The sequence below is a fragment of the Macaca mulatta genome, chromosome 8 (assembly GCF_049350105.2).
Source record: "Macaca mulatta isolate MMU2019108-1 chromosome 8, T2T-MMU8v2.0, whole genome shotgun sequence".
NCBI classification, from domain to species: Eukaryota; Metazoa; Chordata; class Mammalia; order Primates; family Cercopithecidae; genus Macaca; species Macaca mulatta.
The window spans coordinates 134,743,240-134,765,419 of NC_133413.1; the positions used below are offsets into that span (position 1 = coordinate 134,743,240).

General features: G+C 32.2%; 1 protein-coding gene across 3 annotated transcripts in view; it reads right to left on the bottom strand.

Moving 5' to 3' along the window:
• TMEM65 (transmembrane protein 65) overlaps nucleotides 1-22,180 on the bottom strand; it is a 61,669-nt gene that overhangs the window by 10,358 nt on the left and 29,131 nt on the right. For all 3 annotated transcript variants that reach the window (XM_001101526.5, XM_015145961.3, XM_077944024.1), the window contains 4 exons: nucleotides 9,196-9,240; nucleotides 5,789-5,856; nucleotides 1,775-1,829; nucleotides 579-621 (listed from right to left, as the gene is read on the bottom strand). In XM_001101526.5, the coding sequence (XP_001101526.2) occupies nucleotides 579-621; nucleotides 1,775-1,829; nucleotides 5,789-5,856; nucleotides 9,196-9,240 (211 nt within the window). The remainder of the gene's footprint in view (nucleotides 1-578; nucleotides 622-1,774; nucleotides 1,830-5,788; nucleotides 5,857-9,195; nucleotides 9,241-22,180) is intronic.

Here is a 22,180-nt window from a genome sequence, read left to right on the forward strand (position 1 = left end):
ATTCCTGCCACATAAAGTAAAGAAAGCAAAAAATAGCCAAACCCATATATGCTTTGGCCATTATTTCCTTTGAAAGCTCCCCCCTCTAAAAAACATGTATAGTCATCAGTATCCTTAAATTTGAGCCATATCCTTTCTCTTTGGGTTTTGTGGGAGTAGGGTGAAGTGGAATAATGAGAGAGGTTCTTGCTTTTAATCCTGCCTTACCCTTAGAGATGTCTACAAAATACATATAAATACTTCCGTAAACACAAATTCCATTTTGCTTACATTATGGTAGATTTAGAATAAACTTTTGCATACATCAGAACCACTCATGAAAATTACTAAACACAAACGCCAGGGTTCCCTCTCCAGAGATACTAATAATGTATAACTAGGATATCACCCAGGCATCTATATTTGATGGATACCAAAGATTTAGTACTATTAGTTTAGAAGAAGTAAATTCAAAATTTTAATTCTAGAAAACAAAGAAAAATTAAATATCCCTTTGTTATGCTTCTCAATTAAAGAAGAGTGGGGAACAGAAAGACAGCAAGTACAGAATATACAAATGAATAAGTGAATGAACCTACCCAAGTCCAGCTAGATCTGACACAAGATTTCCCAAAGCAGCAGCTAAAAATTTGAAAAATAAACAAATGAACTGTTACATAAAAGAAGAATAATTATGTCACTCTGTAATCAACAAAGCACTGATCTTGGAAGAGTTCTCACATTTCTCAAACTAAAGCAACTATATTCAAAGTAACTCATTGGACAGCTCTTACTCTCAAGGTTTTGAATAGAACACAATTTTGAAATTATAATATTCTACCTCCATTAAGTAGTAGGTTTTTTTCTGTTATGGCAGCCAATTTCCATTTGGTTTCAATATTAATTGTACAATATTTTGTAGTATCTTTCATATAATATTTAAAGGAATTGGTAAAGCTGCATTTACAGCTATGAAATTCAAGAAAGTCAAGGAGAAAAAAAATATTTCTTTCATTAACTCATTTACCTAATGCTTTCTACAATAAATACAACATAGAACTCTTCCCAAATTTTACCTCCATGAAAAACAGAGTGGTAAATGGGACAGAGAAGACAGATGTTTAATCCTGTATTTCCTTCTTTGATTTTTTTCTACCCAACTCAAGAAAAAAAAAAAATCTACCCAACTCAAAAATAAATAAATAATAAATAAATAATAGGCTGGGCACGGTGGCTCACACCTGTAATCCCAGCACTTTGGGAGGCTGACGTGGGCGGATCACAAGGTCAGGCATTCAAGACCATCCTGGCCAACATGGTGAAACCTCGTCTCTACTAAAAATACAAAAATTAGCCAGGCATGATGGTGGGCGCCTGCAGTCCCAGCTACTCATGAGGCTGATGCAGGAGAATCACTTGAACCTGGGAGGTGGAGGTTGCAGTGAGCTGAGATCGCACCACTGCACTCCAGCCTGGGTGGCAGAGTGAGACTCTGTAAATAAATAAATAAGGGTAGAAATGTTTAGGGGTAACACTGAATTGCCAGAAAATCTTGTCTTAATGAAATCAATATAGCAGAGTATTGTTATCCAATAACTAATAATATAAAGTACCTAAAATTTTCAGAAAAAGTACTACATATACAAAACTAAGAATCAGAAGAATACGATGAAGAAAACAGATATCTCAATGAGTAAACTCATTCAAATAAATTACCCTCTTCGAAACTTAATCTACTGAAATGTTTTATAAATGTACAGACAATGAAATAATAACATTTACTATTGTTAAATACCTGCCATAGTTGAAATTCCCAAAATAATTCCAATAGACATTTCAATATGGGTTCCCTGAAATATGATAAAAAATTAATCTTAAAAATTAAAGCTGAAGTGACTATAAAAGAATAGCAAAGCATTAATAAAAACAGATACAATAGTTAAACCAACATGTTAGTGCTGCAAAATTACATACATCATATATGCACATATAATGTAGTAATTCATTAAATTATTAAATATATGCATTCATACAGAAATAACATAACATTTCATTCATTCAAATTAGGTTTATAAAAATAAAATTAGCAACACATGTAGAAATATAGTTCATCATTAAAAATCTAGAATTTCTATTTTTCTACCACAGAGAAAAATGCTTTAAAGCTCTTTGAAAACAAGACCAACTCACATTAATTTTAAATTCTGAACTATACATCTATACTACTGTTATTTACTCTATCAAAAGATTAAAAAGAGACTAAACCAGTTTCTAGGGAAATTGGGGTTTATAAAATTATCCTTATAACACTTAGCTCTTTAATCATTAAATAGTGAAACTGTACAATCATTTATAAGCAGCAACGGCATTTAGTACGATAGATCTACACTCAAAACAAAGCCCCATCGTATCGCCACTGAATTTAATGACAGAGTTTAAGACTTTCTATATGTATATCATCATTCCTTTGAAGAAAAGAGGGGCTCACATTTTACTTTCATTTTAGAGAGCAGGAACTGAAGTGAAGACGATTAAACTATTATAATAGAATAAAGAAGAAATCCTAGGATCTATTGTGCTAATTCAATTCTAATCCCTGAGCAATGCTGCCATTAGAAGACTTAATTTTCAAGAGTTCTCTTGAACACTGATGCATGAACATTTCTAAAAAATGTTTCAAATCTCAGTGATATTTGTGGAGGGAAAAATGCCCTATATTTTATGTAGAAATAATGCATTACTCATCAACTATTTACAAAACTGAAAAGAGTTTTCCTCAAGTTTCTTTCCCCTAGAGCTTTTGGTTGCATCACTTTAAGACATCATTCTTGCTGAATATGGACTCAACAGCCTGATGATGCATTCAAGTTCAAAAGTCTTTTGTCCTGATGCACAAAGTTCAAATTACAAGGTTGTAAATATACCCCAAGAAACAGATTTCGAAGAAGAAATAAAGAGGAAGAAAAGAAAAGGTAAAAATAGGCAGAGAAAAAGAATAAAGATGTGTATCATCCTATCTGAATGCAAAAAAACTGGAGCACCAATATAGAAGAGAGGCACCTGATAACAACAGTCTAATAAATAAATATGGCATCTTTAACAGCAATGAATCGCTGGCAGTGGCCAAAGAAGAATCTCTTTGCAATACATATATTTAAAAAATAGTTAAGTGCTTAATCATTTGGTTGAATGTAATACAGCTAAGATCCTTCTAACAGCAGGAAAAGCCCCATATGAAGTCAAAGGTGCTTTGGGGGCAATGGACTATCCACTTCTTTACTGTGTCCCACAGTAACATCAAATTTTGTGTTAATAGGTGAGGTAGAAATTATAAATAAACCGAATACTAATGGTTGTCTTAAAGTTATACCTGGTTCATTATCCTTAATACAATGAATCTACTCTAGAATTCTAACAAATTCTATCCAATTAAACTGCTAGTAAAGTAACCCAAAACTAACCCTAAAGTATGTTATAAAAAGCAATCCAATAACATAAAAATATTTTTTAAACTATGAAACAAAAGGCTTAATATGAATACCAACCAAGATAAACTCTATTACAAGAGTTTACAGAGGAATTTGTTTTTACGAGTACAACTAGGGTGGGACAGTACACCTAACAGGAAGGAGGAAAACATCAAACGTCTATGGTGTGAAAAAAAAGAAGAATCAACTATCTCAACTTACTATTTTAAAACAGTTATAGCTATCCCACAATGAGAGGGGTTGATCAGTATTTTTTAATTAAAAGATGAAAAACATTCTTAAGATAATAATCACTTATTTCACCTTTCATAGATTCTACAGTTACATTATTTATATGTTTTAGTCTCAGCATTCTATATTACAAAGCCTCACTGGAAAATTTTATTGTCTCTGAATTAGTTTGCAACTATCACAGGATAATATTTTTGCCATACCTACTACTCTTAACTAGGTACTGAAGTCAGTGGCTTAAACATTTATTTCAGTATTATTTAAATAAAAAACTGATTTTCTGTGTTCTAGATGTGCTGGGGAAAAAAATTAAGAAAAAATAAACAAAATGGTTGATAAGCCCCTGAAACCGGATTTCAATATAAACAGAATAACAAGTATTACTAATTTGGAGTCAGCCAACTCAGGCCTGGAAAAATAGTGTACTCTTAGTTATACTAATAATGAGGCACACACCTGGGGAACACCAATAGTGAACTACAAATTACTACAATAATTTGACTCTAGAATGTGGGTGTTTGGTTTGGTAGCTGATTCCCATCAATCTGGACATAAGGCTAGACTACATAGCAAACAAAACCATTCTTGAATAAACCATGTTTACATAAATGTTATAATCTATACAACATAAATTACTTTTAAAATTCCTACTTTGAAACTAAATCTTCTATTTATGTCCATTTGTAGTACACGTGATCTCCAAAACACCAAAAAGAAAACCTGCATCTCTCATATGTATTTGCCTCACATTCAACAATCCTAAGGTCATTCTACTTTTTCATAGTCTCCTACACTTTAGCTATCATTTACAAAATGTTTTTAAAAGTTAGAGTCAGTGAAGCTGACAGCAAACTCTCTAAGTCCTAAATGAGAAAAGTTTCTAGTTGTGAGGCACTTTGATTTTCTCAAACGAGTTTAAATAAAGACCCCAACTGGGAATTCATAAACTGGTATTCAAAGTACATGATATTTTTTTCTCCTCCCACTAAATGTATTGAAGATCTATTACCTTCAATCTAATGCTAATATCTGAAAAGAATGATTTCACATAAGGTATTCTAAAAATATGTATTAGAAGTTGATAACTGACATATTAACTGGACTGTGATCAATCTATTTTACTTGGACAAAATAAGAAAAGGAATAGTTTTTTGACTGATTATGGCATTTTCATAATACGTATATAAGAATAAAATTGGCCAATTTATGTATCTGTGAATGTGAGAGACTTACTCAACTATTTAGAACCACACTGCCTTCTTGGAAACTACTAAAATCTGAGTTGGCTAGATTATTCAAACAATTAATGTACATCAAATCTAATTGTAATGAAAATCCCATTATGACAAATTCATAAGCTGTAGCTAACACTTGGTATGTTCTTGAAAACAGAGCACTGGGCAGTTTTTGAAGACTTGCATTTTAATCATGGATCTATTTCTGACTTTAGAATATGAACCCAATATTGATATCCATTAACAAAAGGCCTTATATAGTAGTAAGGAAGGTAAGTCAGCCATCTCTGAGATTAAACATTTTTAAGGAGCACCCTTGCATTAAAATACCACAGCAAAGGGGAATTTTTTTTAACACTACAATGGAACAAGGCAAAAGGGAGATATAGTCACTTAACGGAATTGAAACTTTAAACAATGGCTAGACTGAAGGCTAGACTATGTATCAAAACATGCTTTAAAACATTTTCACATTGGAAAATTGAACAAGGAACTAAATCAAATAGTTACCTATATATGTGATGATAATTGCCAATACCACTAAAGAACATCAGAACATTTTACATATTATTTTTCTTTATTAAGAATGTTGAAATTAGAATAGGATAATATAGGCCTTAAATGTTCTGTCTAAATGCTCTACCAAGTCTATTTGTCTAAATGCTTTACCTAAAGTCTTAATGATTAATAAATATAATGCCTTAAAATTGAGCTATAGTCTAATATGAGATATAGTAAAAAATATTCTTGTTCATTATATTAAAACTTTATAACCACAATAGAGAAATTATTAGGAAAATGTAGACCACGTTAATTTATGAACTCAAAATAGAAGCAGTGAGAGAAAGAACTTACAGCAACAATCATAATTGCATTATCCAAAAAGCCAAACCCTATGAAAGGTATCGCATTGTGGATGAATACTGAAAAACATCAAAAACAGAAAAATATATTTTAAGATTTCTATTAACTCAGAATAACAAAAACAGATGATATGATCACAGTATCCTAAACAGACTTGATAATCTCTAGAATTTGATTCTCATTTTCCAGAGCCAATAGACGCTGCTACTGCTACAAGTAGAAACTATATTGGGAAAAAACAAAACAAACCAGAAAAAATATAAAACATGTAAAAATAACTGTGTTAGGCTTTTGTGTTTTCTTGCTGGTAACACACACACACACACACACAAATATATATATACAATTAAGAGAACAAATTAGTAAACATATATGAGTACCACGTTTTACCTGATTGCTACTGACATCAATCTCTTTTTCTCTTATGACTAAAGTCTGATACTATAAAATTGATTTCTGTATTAGAAATAATGAAAATGTTCTAAATCAAATGTCAGAAAAGCTATTTGGGTGCTTTTACTCACTAATTTTTTTAAAGAAATGTTAGAAAAAGGTGATTATCTCATCTTTATTACCTCATCTATGTGCAGTCTTTTTCTCCCCTCAAAATTCATCAATATTCCTAAATGCCATTGCAAATTATAAACAATCAATATTTGATTTAAATCAAACTGTAACTTCACCTCTTGCTACCAAAAACACACCTTACTTCATCTATTGGGTATATAAATTCAATGATCTGAGATATTGGAAGTGTAACTAGGTCACGCCAGTAATCCCAGCATTTTGGGAGGCCGAGGCAGGCGGATCATGAGGTCAAGAGATCAAGACCATCCTGGCCAACATGGTGAAACCCCATCACTACTAAAAATACAAAAATTAGCTGAGTGTGGTGGCGCATGCCTGTAGTCCCAGCTACTTGGGAGGCTGAGGCAGGAGAATCACCTGAACCCAGGCAGCAGAGGTCGCAGTGAGTCGAGATTGTGCCACTGCACTCCAGCCTGGCGACAGAGCAAGACTCCATCTAAAAAAAAAAAAAAAAAAAAAAGTAGGAAGAACTAATACCTACATATTCTTATACATTTATTCTCATTTCTTTCATATTTACATCTTCAGCAGAATATCAAGGGCATGGTGGATGCTCAAAAAATATTATTTCATTAAGCTGAAGACCACTAACCTGGAAAGGAAGAGAATTCCAGATTGAGAGAATTGAAGGCAGACTGTGAAACAGATTAAAAGCTGGGAATAGGTAAAAGACTTTATTCTAATTAAGCTATAAAATTGCCAAGGTATACTGAATATCTGTTCAACTGAGACCTTTTTTCAACAAACATTAAAATGCTGAGTTTTATACTACATCCAAAAAAAAATCCCTTAAACCAACTGGTTATATGTGTTTACTAATTTTTAGAGTCTTTTTTTCTTTTAATGCAGTTATTGCCACAGAAAGTATAATTGAAATATAATCCAGAAGTTATAAAAATTTGATATTACTATATAGAGCTCTGTACCTAGCAGGGAAGGCTAATAAGCACTCAAAAAAAAGCACTTGTACCCTCAACCTCTATAAATGACCAAGACCACGGGACAATACTATATACAGTATAAGAATACTATTATATTCAATATTATTATAGCTATACAATATTATATAAACCAGTACATAATAGGTATAAAATAGGTCATTTAAAATTTCTTCTTGTTTTTAAGTAAGAATGTCCAAGATCAAGGACATTTTTAATTACAAAGAATATTACTTAAGTTACTAAAAGTGGTAAAAATCAAGTGGAACATTAACAAAATGGGATTTTTTTTTTTCAATTAAAGAGTCTAGCCTTAGTTTTTTAACTTATTGCCTAAATCTGGTTATTTACTGAACACTCAAAATTTTATGAAAAGCGGCTTCCAGAACCAATACAGATTACAAATTTAACAGGTTAAAAGAGTATAATGAAATTCTAAAAAATCACTAAATAAAACATTTACAGTGAAGAGAAAGCTACTTAAGTACAGAAAAATAATGATGAAACTGGTTAGGATTAATTAGCATTTTGGGATTCACTTAACAGCATCTCTAAAATTGGCCAGTTACAAATATCTTAAAATTAGGTGATAAGGCCATTAAATTAAGATTACAGTAATTGCTATCTTATCAATTTTTACTTGGTCAGTAAAACCAAGGCACTCTGTTATAATAATCACTTTGAACTATAAGATATATGTTTTTAGTGTTTATACCTATATAACTATGTCCTAAAAATTAAATTTTATTTTAACTAAAAGGAAAAAATAAAGTTTTTCAAAAAGTTCAATAAACATGTACAGGGCACTCCACTGGGCACCTGAGATACAAAGATAAATAAGACTTGGTTCCCAGCCCTAAAGGGGTTTAGGTATGATAACACAGCCATATAAACAGTAAATTTCAATATCACCTACAAAAAAATGATAATAGTATATAGTATTAGAAACTATAGATTGTATGAATCTAAGGTGGGAGAACCATAACAAATTAACCGGGAAGAGAAGTCTTAAAGAATTCTTAAATTGTTTTGGTATTTGAGGAAAGTTACTAATTTCTAATATAAATTACATTCTACCTGTCAGAGAAAAAATAACTGGCCATTAGGCTTTTTAAAAAATTATATAAATTTGCTCTCTAGTATGGAATGATCTCCTACCAATTTGTGGCTTCTTCAAATTTACTCTCAGAAACACTATTCTATAAATTGGCAGCTGTTAGCAAATCACGTTTCATATTTAGCTTTAATTTACAACCTACTCTAATTCACTATACTGTTAAATAATTCACTTCTTCCATCTTTATAATAACATCCAAACTTGTTTTACATTATTTTGGTATATTCTTGAACATTTATTTATTCTTGAATATTTATTCCTATCACAATAGAGAAAAGAAAGAACACTAGTAGCATTGTAATAAGGTCCTTCTTCAGGCAGTTTTAAATAAACTTTACTTTTTTCATTCTTACAAACAGCCAGCCAGAAGCATTTTCTCCACCAGAGAACAGTTCTATCTAGCCTTGGGTCTACAAATTCTAGTTCTGCATTTACCCAACTTAAATTCAAACTAAAGTAAATACATCATTTTTCCTGGAAATTAAGAAAACTTTTATCATAAAAATAATTCTATTTCTAAATGGCAACAATATTTTAATAATATTAGATATTTTTAACAATATTAGACATTTTACAATATTGTGTTACATCCTTAGCCAAGTTTATAAACTTCATGCTTTGTATAATGAACAGGATAATCCATTCTATCTGGAAAGATTTAATTTACTGACTCTTCTGTGCTGTCAATGAATGATACAGTTATTTCAAGGCCAAAAGATAGATGAACATATATTTAACAAGTATAGAACCATTACCATATCTCAGCTGTCCTGGGGTGGGTGGTTGAGCTTCCAATTTTTCTAAAGGGAAGAAAAAGGGTATGGGGCAAGAATTAGTTACTACAGCATGATATTTTTTATTACAATGAAGAAAATACCAGATTTACAATGTGGGAGAACATCAGAGTTTATTCATAAATTATCTTTAGGTTAATGGACCAAACTTGTCCATACAGAAAATATTAATCGGTATGGATTAAATCAAAAGGCCAGCAAATGAAACTGAGCTTAGTTACAAGCCTAACATGGACTCTAGCCCTGGGTAAGTTCATTGTTTTTTGTTTTTCAGATTTCTTTAAAGTCCTTGCATCTAGATAATGAGTCTGTTTGCATTAATTACACTAGAAAAACACTTTGGAAATAAAGCTACTCTTCTTTAAGATGGCAACCCTAGATGACTTAAGAAATACACAAACAAGCATCATTGATAGTGGAAAACATGAATATTCAAATAGATCTAGACATCTTTAAAATGAAGAAAATATTTTTAAAGCAATGAATGAAAACAATGACTTCAGTGAATTGTATTCTGTTCCTTAATCTCTGTTGATATAACTGAATATTTTAACTTTTATAATATGTTAATAGTATTATACATTAATATATAATATATTTACTAATATATAATATAACTGAATATTTTAACTTTGGAACCTATACACTGGATAATAGGGTATTCTATACATTAAAAAAACTTTTAAAAGTAGGGTGTTATTCAGAATCACAAGTAACAAAGTTTTTCCAAGTATAAGCCAGAGAGTATCTTTACGTGTCATCATTATATGTAAAAATTAACAATTATTACAAGAAGCAGCCTAACTAGTCTCATAACAATAACCATCTCACCATTTGTTTAAAAGTAAACTAAGGTAAAAGGGTAGAAAATTCTACCTTCTTTATGATCAACCAACTGGACAGAATTAATTGTTATCATATAGAGAAGAACCCATATAGTGGATCACTCTAAAGATTTAGTACAACCAGATTATCCAAACAAACACATTACAAACTAGATATACATCTTCAAAAATATTTATTTATATTTTATGACAACAAAAGAACTAAGGAATTTAATATAAAAAAGTAAAAATGAAATAAATCTCCACTGATAACCTACACAAAAGGAAATGTGGTCTACATTAGTGACTGGTATTTTACAAGTTCCACAATAGCTTTACAGTAAGAAATACACTAAAACCTCAAGTTTAATTAACCTTCATATTATTTAGAAGGTTCTGAGAAAGCAAACTTAAGCTTTACTTTTCCTTTTTTAGAAGAATTAAGAAATGAAGATATATACTAATATTATAGAATTTCACATCTGATTAAAACATATTCTTCTTCTTTGATTAGCATAATTAACTCAAAATCTCCTTTGAAAGCATCCAAGCGGTTTGCCAAATTTCTAACTAAGAATACAGGATACTGCTATACTCCAGAGAATTTTCTGGTGAAGTTAACATGCAAAAGTGGTTATTCACATACCAGAACTATTGTTAGTTGCATTAGTCTCATCATGATTACAGTGCTGACACTGTGAGAAGCCCTTGTCAGTTGACTGGAACATCTTGAAATACCTAAAAATTCAACAAGCAGGACCTCCACAGTAGAATGAGAGTATACGGAGTCCTTGCTTTTACTTCTTCAAATTCCCAACTCATTGAGTAAAACATTAAAAATATTCTACAACAGCAAAGAAAAGGGCTAGGGAAGTAAAAAATGTGTAGTAATAAAAAAAAAATCAATGTAATCAATATTCCTAATCTTTCTTTCCTACTACACATAAAAAATTAAAAACTAGAGGCAATAAAAAAAGGTTAAGAGAAAGAAATATAAAGGAGATACAGCAGGGAGGAAAACTACTGGCACAGAGGGGAAAGTAAAATCAAAACACAGATTCTGCCTCCTGCTTCACAAAGAACCTATGGAGTACAAGAGGAATCATGAAAAGAACATTTCCTAGAAAGCGACAATCTTATTAGGAGTATCCATCAAATTATTTTATTATTATTATTTTTTTGAGACAGTCTCCCTCTGTCTCGCCCACACTGAAGTGCAGTGACAACGATCTCAGCTCACTGCAGTCTCCACCTCCCGGATTCAAGCGATTCTCCTGTTTCAGCCTCCCGAGTAGCTGGGACTACAGGTGTGCGCCACCACACCCGGCTAATTTTGTATTTTTAGTAGAGATGAGGTTTCACCATGTTGGCCAGGCTGGTCTCGAGCTGACCTCAGGTGATCCAACAACCTGGGCCTCCCAAAGTGCCAGGATTACAGGCATGAGCCACCATGCCCAGCCCAAATTTTTTTAAAATCAGAAATTATTCTGTCTTATGGTAACTGAATCAAATCAAAACATACATCAGAAGCAAAAAAAAAAACATTACCTATAAAATACACAACAGAACTTGTAAATCAGTCCAAGATTTCAGTCATCTGATTAGGTTTTAAAATGTAATTACTGCTAGTATAACATCCCTGAAAATAGTCACAATAAATCCCAGGTTTATTTCCATATACATATGTTTTTTACAAATTTAAGAATTTTCTTTTGACATATAATAAACTATCTACACTTACATTGGAAATGTGTTCTGCTCCAATGTTTTATTAAGTGAACTATGGAGTTAAAACAGTTCTTTCCGTGTGTGTGTGTGTGTGTCTGTGTGTATTATATACATCATACTCTCTTCCTTTTCTGGATATTTTAAAACAATAAGATAACTATTAAGCTTGTACTTCAACATACCACATTTGCCACATTACTTTCCATAATGGCTGAGTAACCTCTTATCAGAGGAATTCTCCTGCATGAAACAACTACAAGCTACAAACAAAAGTACAACAAATTAACTACCTGAAAGCACTGGAAGATTATCAAAACCAGGTTGATCCTAGAGGGGAATCAACACAGAAAAAGAGATGACACTAAGTGAGTTAGTTACGTGTTTGCTGCAGCTTTCAGCCTGTGGGCAGGCTCCAGCCACAACATGCAGAGCAACTAAAGCTCTGATGAAAATTCCTTAGTCTATCTGTCTGAAGAACCAGAGGATGAGGTGCCAGGTAACCAAACAACGAGAAAGTGAAGGAGGAATCCTGGAAAGGATAGAGTCAGAAAGGAAGAGTCCTAAATTCTGTGCATACATTCAGTTCAAGTCTACAGCTGACTTGTGGAACCACATATGTGCAGGGAAAACTCCAAAAATACCAGCTAAGGGCAAAATAAGTAAAGATTTGAGGGCAGCCCACGAGAGTTTGCAGTTTGAACCTAACCATTAAATGCCTGCTAAAACAAACAAAAATCAATGCTTTTCAGATGAATAAAACAGAATCCAGAGTCTCTACAATGTAGTAATTACAGCAATAACTAGGATACATACAAAATTACTTCACAAACAAGGAAAAAGAAAAATGTGACTCATTTTCAGACGACAATAGAGACCAATCCCAAAGTCACTCAAATGTTAGAATTAGCAGACAAAAACTTTAAAGGAGCAATTAAAATTGTATTCAAAGATGTAAATAGAAATACACTTAAATGAATAAGACAGGAAATCTCATCAGAGAAACAGAAGAAAATATCAAAAAAAGAACCAATAAGAAGTTCTAGAACTGAAAAATACATTATTTGAAATTATAAAATTAACTGGGGCCAGGCACGGTGGTTCATGCCTGTAATCCCAGCACTTCAGGAGGCCGAGGCGGGTGGATCACAAGGTCAGGAGTTTGAGACCAGCCTGACCAACGTGGTGAAACCCCGTCTCTACTAAAAATACAAAAATTAGCCAGGCATGGTTGGGGGCACCTGTAATCCCAGCTACTCAGGAGGCTGAGGCAGGAGAATTGCTTGAACCCAGGAGGTGGAGGTTGCAGTGAGTCAAGATCATGCCACTACACTTTAGCCTAGGCAACACAGCAAGACTGCGTCTCAAAAAAAAAAAAAAAAAAAAAAAGAATTAAAGATTTAAAAAAAATTAACCTGGATAGGCTTACAAGCAGGATCAAGGTGACAGAAGAGTTAGTGAAAATGATGTCAGATCAATAAAAATGAGTCAGTCTGAACAACAGAGACTAAAAGGATTGAAAAAATAATAAACCTGAGTCTCAGGGACAGAGGGCTAAATATTAAAAGGGCTAATATATGCTAATATATGTATAATTGTAATTAGAAGGCAAGTAGAGAAACTAGGAACAAAAACTCTTTGAATAAATAATGGCTACAAATTTCCCAAATTTAGTGCAAGACAAAAGTTTCAAAACATTCAAGAAGTTCAGTGAACTTCTAGTGGAATAAATATGAGGGAAAACAATCATAAAGGAAAAAATCTTGAAAGCAGTGAGAAATAAATGACATGCTAAACACAAAAAAAACAATGATTTAAGTATGCAGAAAGAAAATGGGTGTCAGTCCAGTATTCTACATCCAAAAATGTACCATTTAAGAATGAAGGCAAAATGCATTTCAGATAACTGAAGCTATAAGAATGTGTTAACAGTCAACCTGCAATACAGAAAGTACAAGAGAAATTCTTTAGTCTGAAGGGAAATAGCAGTTGAAAAGTAAATTCTTGAGGAAGGAATAAAGAGCATCAGAAATGGTAAATGTCTGGGTAAATATAAAAGATTACTTTTTCCTAGTAATTTAATTTAAATAGACATGCCTATCTAATGCTAAAATTATAACACTGTCTTACAGTGTTTATAAAATATGTAGATGAATACATACAACATCATAACATTAAGGATGAACGGGGCAGTAAATGGACTGATTTGGTACTTTAGTTGCAACATTTATATGATGAAAATAAAATGGTCCAATATTAGCTATAAGAGTCGGCAAAAAGTTAAGAATACATGGTGTAATCCCTAGAGTAACTACACATACAGACAAAATACAAACAGAACATAGTTAAGAACCTACTAAATAACTTGAAGGAGAATTTGAAGGAATGTTCAATAAAGCAAAAAGAATGCAGGAAAGAAAAACAGAAACAAAAAGCAGAGGGTCAAACAGAAAACAAATAGTAAAATAGTAAACTTATATCCAACCAAATCAATAATTACATTCAATTTTAATGGACTAAACACTCCAATTAAAATGCAGAGACTATAAAAACAAATAAAAAAAGTGAGGCCCAACTATATGATATCCCAAGGATTACAGTTTTATAGGTCAAAAGTAAATGGATGGCAAAAAATATGCTACACAAACAGTAGGCTTATAAAGGCTGGAGCGGTTGTATTAATATCAGATGAGGTAGACTTAACGACAAAGAGTATTACCAGAAATAAAACAGGGACATTTAAAAATGACAAAAGGGTCAATGTATCAGAAGGCATAACAACTGCATGTTTATGCCTAATAACAGAATTTCATAATGCGCAATGCTGAATCTAACAGAATTAAAGGGCAAAACAAGCACTTCCATAATCACACTTGGAGATATAAAAGCCTTTTTCTTAGTAATTGACAGAAAACTAGGCAAAAATATCAGTAAGATATAAACTTGAACACTACCAACTACGTTAATCTAATTGATATTTATACAAAACAATACCTAACAACTGTAGAACACTTATGACTTTCAAGTGCAGATAGCACATTCCTCAAAATAGGACATATGCTGATCCACAAAACGTGTTAATAAATTTGATTAAAATCATAAATATGTTCTCTCACTATAATGGAATCAGTAACAATAAGATATATGAAAAAACAAATTTGGAAATTAAACATCTTCTAAATACATGGACCAAAGAGGAAATCAAAAAGGAAATTAGAAAATATTTCAAACTGAGTAACAATGAAAATGCAATATATAAAAATTTGTAGAATGCAGCTAAATGAATGCTTGAGGGGAAATTTACAGTTTGAAATACTTACATTAAAAAGAAGAAATGTCTAAAATAAATAATCTACAGTTCTATCTTAAGAAGCTACAAAGTAAACATAAACTAAGTAGTAGAAAGAAGCAATGAAACAGAAAACAAACAATAAAGGAAAGAGTCAAAATTGGTTCTTTGAAAAGATCAACAAAATTAATAAGACCCTAGCTATACTGATAGGCAAAAAGAGAATAAGAATTACTCATATCAGGAATGAAATAGGGGGCATCATTACAGATCCCACAGATATTAAAAAGATAGGAGTATTATGAAAAACATTATACCCAAAATTCAACAACATAGGTGAAATGGACAGATTCCTTGAAAAATGCAACCTATCCAAACTAGCAGACTAAGCAAACAAAAATCTGACTAGCTGTAACAAAACTGATTTGTTACCAAAAAACTTTATACATAAACACACACACACACACCCCTTCCAAACCTAGATAGTTGCATTGATGAATTCTGTTAAAACATTTAAAGAAAAAACATCAATCCTACAAACTCAAAAGCTCTTCCAAAAAACAGATGAGGAAATACTTTCAACTCATTTAATAAGGACAGAATAACATTAAAAACAAAGCCTAAACAAGACATTTACAAAGAAGAGAAAACCAGATGACTATTCCTCATGAACACAGAACAAAAAGCCTTTAATGGCATAATAAATATTCTGCTTTCCTAAGTATAAGAGTTTATTCATAACAGTGGCAAAAATAACCAACATCCAAACCTCCTTACATGTCCTCTTTCTTAGACACCTCCCAATGAAGGAAAAGTTGCTCTTAATAGGATTCCATGTGTAGAAATAAATAGGATAGAAAAATTATCTACAAGAATCCATGAGATAATATTTACATATAAATTTCTTTCCTTTAGGTTTCACATTTTAAAGTCTTTGCTAAAGGTTAAATAAGATAAGACAGTTACTATAAACTGCTGATTTATGTTGTTGTAAGTCAAATGAAAATTGTTTGAAATGAGAGTCTCCAATCTGTTCATGAGGAAGTAGAGTTTTAGAAGTCAACAAAGCCTTTTCCTTTGACTCCGCTTTTTAGTCAAAACTGATTGTTATAATAAGGGTTTGACTGCAAATATTTTACATTAAATAAGCCATTTTTATATAAAAGTATTACATACTCATATTCATAGTTGCATATATTAAAAGGATGAGGATATTGAGTTTTTTATTAAAAGGAATTTTGAGGTAAAAATTAGAAAATAACATCTAAAACACTAAATTTATTTGGTTTATTTTTAATTATAAAGGTTATATAATTATATATGGTTAATGAGATTCAGAAAAGCGAAAAGAAACTTAAAAGCATCCACGGTTTATCAGAAATAAATGTTTTGATGTATTGCCCTTCGATCTTTTTCGTTTAAAGATACATACACAAAACTGTATTCTGCCTTTTCCACAAAGCATTAAATAATGAATATTTCCCACATCTTTAAATTTTTTAAGAAAATAATTTTATTTGTGAACACTTATTTCATCATGATATAGTCATTTCATTAATAGCCTATTGTTAGATATTTGCTATTTTTCATACTTTCAAATAACAGTAACTTGTACCTAAATCATTTTGCACTCCTCTGAAAATTCCTTAGAATAGATTCTTATAAGTGGCATTACTGAACCAAAGAGAGCGAGAAAGAGCAACAGCAAGAGAGAATATATGTAAGGGCTTTTTTTTTAATTTCTGCAAAACTCATCACAGAAAAAGTATGTCAAGTTACCCCCATCTCACTGCATTTTTATTTTTTTAATGTTACACTCACATTTTCATGTTTTCAGAACGCAGGCAAAATGTCATTGAGACAAAATCCTTAAAAGAAAGTTCCAAGCAATGATTTCAAACTTATTTTAATTGACAACAAGATTCCAATACATAAAACAGGACAAGTTTGAATGTTCATTATAAGATTTAACCTATATATTTCCTCTTTATTACACTTCCCTTTAAAAATAACTTCTTTATTAAAAAACCTTCAGTCCAATATTAACAAATGCATCTAAAATACTTTTTAGGATAAACTACACCTGATAAATTTCTTTTTTAAATAAGTTATGCTACTGTTAAATTAAATTTGGCCTAAAGCTGCCTGAGTACATAGTGAACTGTAAGCTGATACAGTATGTAAACCAACTGCAACCCACCTTAAGAATATATTCTTGGCCAGGCCCAGCAGCTCACTCCTGTAATCCCAGCACTTTGGGAGGCCAAGGTGGGCAGATCACGAGGTCAGGAGTTCCAGACCAGCCTGGCCAATATGGTGAAACCCCATGCCCACTAAAAATACAAAAATTATCTGGGCATGGTGGCGGGCGCCTGTAGTCCCAGCTACTCAGGAGGCTGAGGCAGGAGAATCACTTGAACCTCGGAGGCAGAGCTTGCAGCAGTGAGCCGAGATCGCGCCACTGCACTCCAGCCTGGGCAACAGAGCAAGACTCCATCTCAAAAAAAAAAATTATAAGTATACATATGTGTATATATACACACACGTATATGTATGTGTGTGTATATATATACACACACACATATATACATATATATACACACACACACACATACATATATATTCATTCTTGCAACAAGTAGATGAATCTTGGCCAATCATAGCAGCTGAGCTTTGAGCCAATTACAGGGTGCAAACTCCTCACACATGTCCAAATAAGGCAGATACAAGGTGTAAGCAAAAAAGCTATTTCTGTATATAATTTCCTTTTTCTATTTATAAATACTGTATGCCCACATTGCTGGATGAAGCTCTCTGAACCGTTTAAGGTTCAGAGTGCTGCCCAATTCATGAGTTATTTCTTTGCTCAAATAAACTTTGCTCTAATTAATCTGTCTAATGTTTTTCTTTCAGCAGTTTGGCATCAAAAGTGAGATCTGAAGTATACCTCCAGGAGCACCAAGTGTCCATGCAAAGAACCAGAGCCCATTGTGCACATTGATCCCTCTGATTAGAGCAGCATGAATTTGAGTTTTGAGCTTGCTGACTTTATTTGAGCATTTTTTACTAGATGGGGTTCAGGATTGGACTGGATTGGATCCAGTTGTTGGACTCAGGTAGGTACCTTTTCAAAGTAGTTTCCCCTAAATCTAAAGAGTCTGGGACTCCACCTTCTGGGACACTGGCTAACTTTATAAAGAATTACAGGCCCAGAACCTGTGTATTTTTGGAAAAAACAAACAAACAAACAAACAAGTCCTTAATCTTACTGAGGACAACTTAGAATTACAGTGACCGCAATAGGGAAGTTATAACCTAGATTAAATTGCTCACTTGTGAGGTGTACCAGAAAAGAAAGGATCCCAATGTCACAAAAGCAATGGGATGCATTCTTTAACTGGCAAGCAGAGGCATTTAAAAGATAAATCAAAGATGTCCTCTTTAAAAGGTTCTTTACAGAAGGCAAGTAAAAACATCTTAAAGTCTTTTTCACAAATATCATCCAAAAGCTGTAGCTATCTGGGCAGGAAATATTACTCCGCTGGCCAGAAAAACAATTTGGATCCAGGTATTCTTTAATAATCATTCATGATTGTTGTATTATTGTATGTGGAACATGGCTAAAAGTTTTAAATGAAAGGTGTAAGATCTGTTTCTGTTTATATGTTTATGTATGTCTGCATCTATGATGTATATTTACATATGTGTGATATTTTCTACTTTCTTATATCGTCAAATTGTATAAGAATGCTATTTAATTGACTTGAAGAAAAATAAGCACTTATATAAATGAAGTATTTGCTCAGAAAAATAGGAAATGACCCAAATGATTTTTGAAGTTCACATAACTTGGGTAATCTTTGGCAAATAAGAATATTATTGGTTTGATTAAAACAGACATATCTTCACAGTTGTTAACATTAAAATTAACACAGATACATGACTTTTCCTACCTAGGTTTACTGGTAAAACAAACTTATGTTATCTCTACATTACAAAATTCATCAGCAAGAAAAGTAATTTAAGATGATGACTAGCTGTTTGATGTCCCATCTTGCTAAGCAATCCAAGAATAATTATTAAAAACGAGTGAGTTAAATAGAGGTAAGATAAAAGTCCCATGTGAACGATGCCTTCCCTGTACCAGAAGGTTTTAACATTCTTATCATCAAGAATGGAAACTTGAGGCTGAGAATAATGTGCACAAACAATAGGCCTAGCCAAAAATCCAAAGAATATAGATAACATTTTGCTGCTTCTACAGTTTCTTATTACGGAGACTAAAGATACTTGGGGCCATTAGTAAACATGCTCTGCCCCACACTGACAAACTGTGCTATGAGAAAGTACATGCTTCCAGATATTATGATTCATAGATTTGCAAATCTTCAGATGGCTGGCGTGACAAATAGTTCACAATTACTTGCTTCCTAGTGTCCTTTGGAAATTAAGATCATTAAGAGTTCAGAATTCTAATTAATACATAAATTACTAAAATTACTAGAAATAAGAGAAATAATTTTATATAAAGTATAAAAGAATAATAAATGATTTTGGTAAGCAAAAGCTATAAAGTATGAGGATGTTTTGCTTCATTAAGGGAAAACGTAATTTTTGTTTGAAAGTAGAATGAATGGTCGTCCCAAGATGAAAACAGGAAAAGTATAAAACAAAATCTAAATGCAGAAGAAAGTTGTAGGTTTGCAAAGGATGAATCTTGGAAAAAGAATTTTATGTGTGACAAAGCCAGCTAAGATTAGAAGGGAATTATTTACAAGTTTTTCTAAAAACTGAGCATTAATATCAAAAGTATACTAATACAAAACTAGAATTTGGTCCCCTATATTAAAACAGTAAGAATTTCTTGGACTACTGGTCTACTTTTAATAGGAAATTGTGAAAAGTTTTTCTTTACCATTTAGGTAATTGATCCAGGAAACAAAGATTCTGTGTTTTACCAAAGTAATTTCCTGCGGTCCATGTTGCTTTTATTAGGTGTCTGACCACTTAAGAAAACAAAATCTTCTCTATTAAAATTTAGAGCTAAGGGTTCTCTCTACAACTATGTAACTTTCTGTATTTACCTTTGAAGTCTTGTAATTTTCACTTTTGTTAAATGAATGACTACTGTTCACAGTGACCTGTGACACTATTTTAATCACGTATTTTAAACATTTGATATTTTTGACACATTTCCCAAAATTAGATTCTTAGTATTTTTCTTGACCTCATCTTTGATTTTCCGGGCAAGCCCTTGAAACGTCTCCTATATAAGGAGAAGCATTAAAAAAAATGTTTTTCCTCATATAAAAAGACAGATATTAAACTAACTGGGCTTATTTGACATATTAAATTATATGAAAAGTATTGCCAAATAAGTAATGCTAAACTTTTAGTTTCTTTTGTATTGATGTGTTTCAGAAACTGTATGAAATTCATAGCAATCTGATAGTTCTGGTATAAAGCAATCAGTCATCATCCTAGTTATTATATTCAAATGTTATATGCAACAGAAATCATTAAATTTTCCTGTCAACTGCATCATCACTGTAATGAACTCTCATCAAATATTTAATCATGGCCATTTTAAGTTTTATCATTCATATTTGGTTAATTATTTACTCTTGTACTTTCCTGAGCAACCATAAGCCTAAAGGGTTACGTCTTCAAGGAGATTCATGTAAAGAACTCTGAGAAGTACAAGTTTCTGATAACTTTAAGATCATACCATTGAACTGAGTCCAAGAACTCTAAGGAAGAAACTCATTGGTTCATAAAGCTGCTAACCTAACATAAAGTAGAACAAGAATTAATTAAATACTAAGGAAATGCCTTGGCAGATTTTCACAGTAGGTCAGCCAGTACTGAAATTGTAAAGATATGCAATTTGAATGAACTCTATGAGATAATATTCCAAGTCAAACTACCTATGATAACTTATATAATAAACAAGTGCTATACACCTGAATTAGAGAAATAAAATTATTATTTAAAAGGATATAAATCCGATGTTAAGCATGGGCTCATGGAAAGCCTGGACAGCTGCCTGGTCATTCCTGACTCCTGAAAGCTTCCATTATTAAAAGCTCTGCACTCCATGACTCATCATAGAAGAGATAAAACGATCCAAATTATGGGGAAAAACTGTTTGAGTGACTGTTCTAAGATTGCTAAAGTGGTTTATAACTAATGTTTGGTTTGGCAAACCCATAATTCTGGTAAGATAATAAAAACCCTCAGGTAATACATTTCTAGCACCTAATGAATCATTTGAACACTTACAGATGAATTTCATTCAATTACCACATTTAACATAGGTTTTATGATTATATAGAAGCTCTCTGATTATACATAAGGCCAATGCTATAAGAGCAACTAAAAGGTTATTAGAAAATATGTTTCCTTTATAGGGTATTTCTGGAGAAATCTCCAGTAATACAGGTACTCATTTCAATGGACAAGTTGTAAAACAATAAGGTATTACAAACACAATGGCATTAAATAAAGCTCATTTCAACAGACAAGTTGTAAAACAATTGAATAAGGTATTACAAACACAATGGCATTAAACAAAGCTAACTGAATTGACTTGATGGCCTTGGTCAAAGGTATTACCAATTGATGGCAATCAGATCCACTCCACTAGAAAACATAGACTGATACCTTATACAACAGTTACTGGAAGGCCTATGTCCCTGATAATAGAACTTCATGTATCTACCACTCTTATATTATTAAACTCTTATATTAGAACCTCATGTACCTACCACTCTTATAATATTGACATGATTCAATATTGAAAGGTTTAAATGCAAGATGCCAAAGTATATTATCATCAGGTAAAAGAAGCCCTCCATGACCCACCAACTGATGACAATCAGACCTTTCACTATCTAGAACCAGGAGCTTAGGTCTTTTGAAAAAGACACCATAGAAAGAATACCCCTGAATTCTGTTGGAAGAAACAATACCAAGTTGTTCTCCGTAGTAAAATTTCAGGGTCTCGAGTCTTTGATCCACATCTCTGAACTTAAGAGGGCCTCTGTAGACTCTTGAGACTGTATACCAATCAGAGACCTCAAGGTAAGGCTGACCAGGAAAGCTTTTT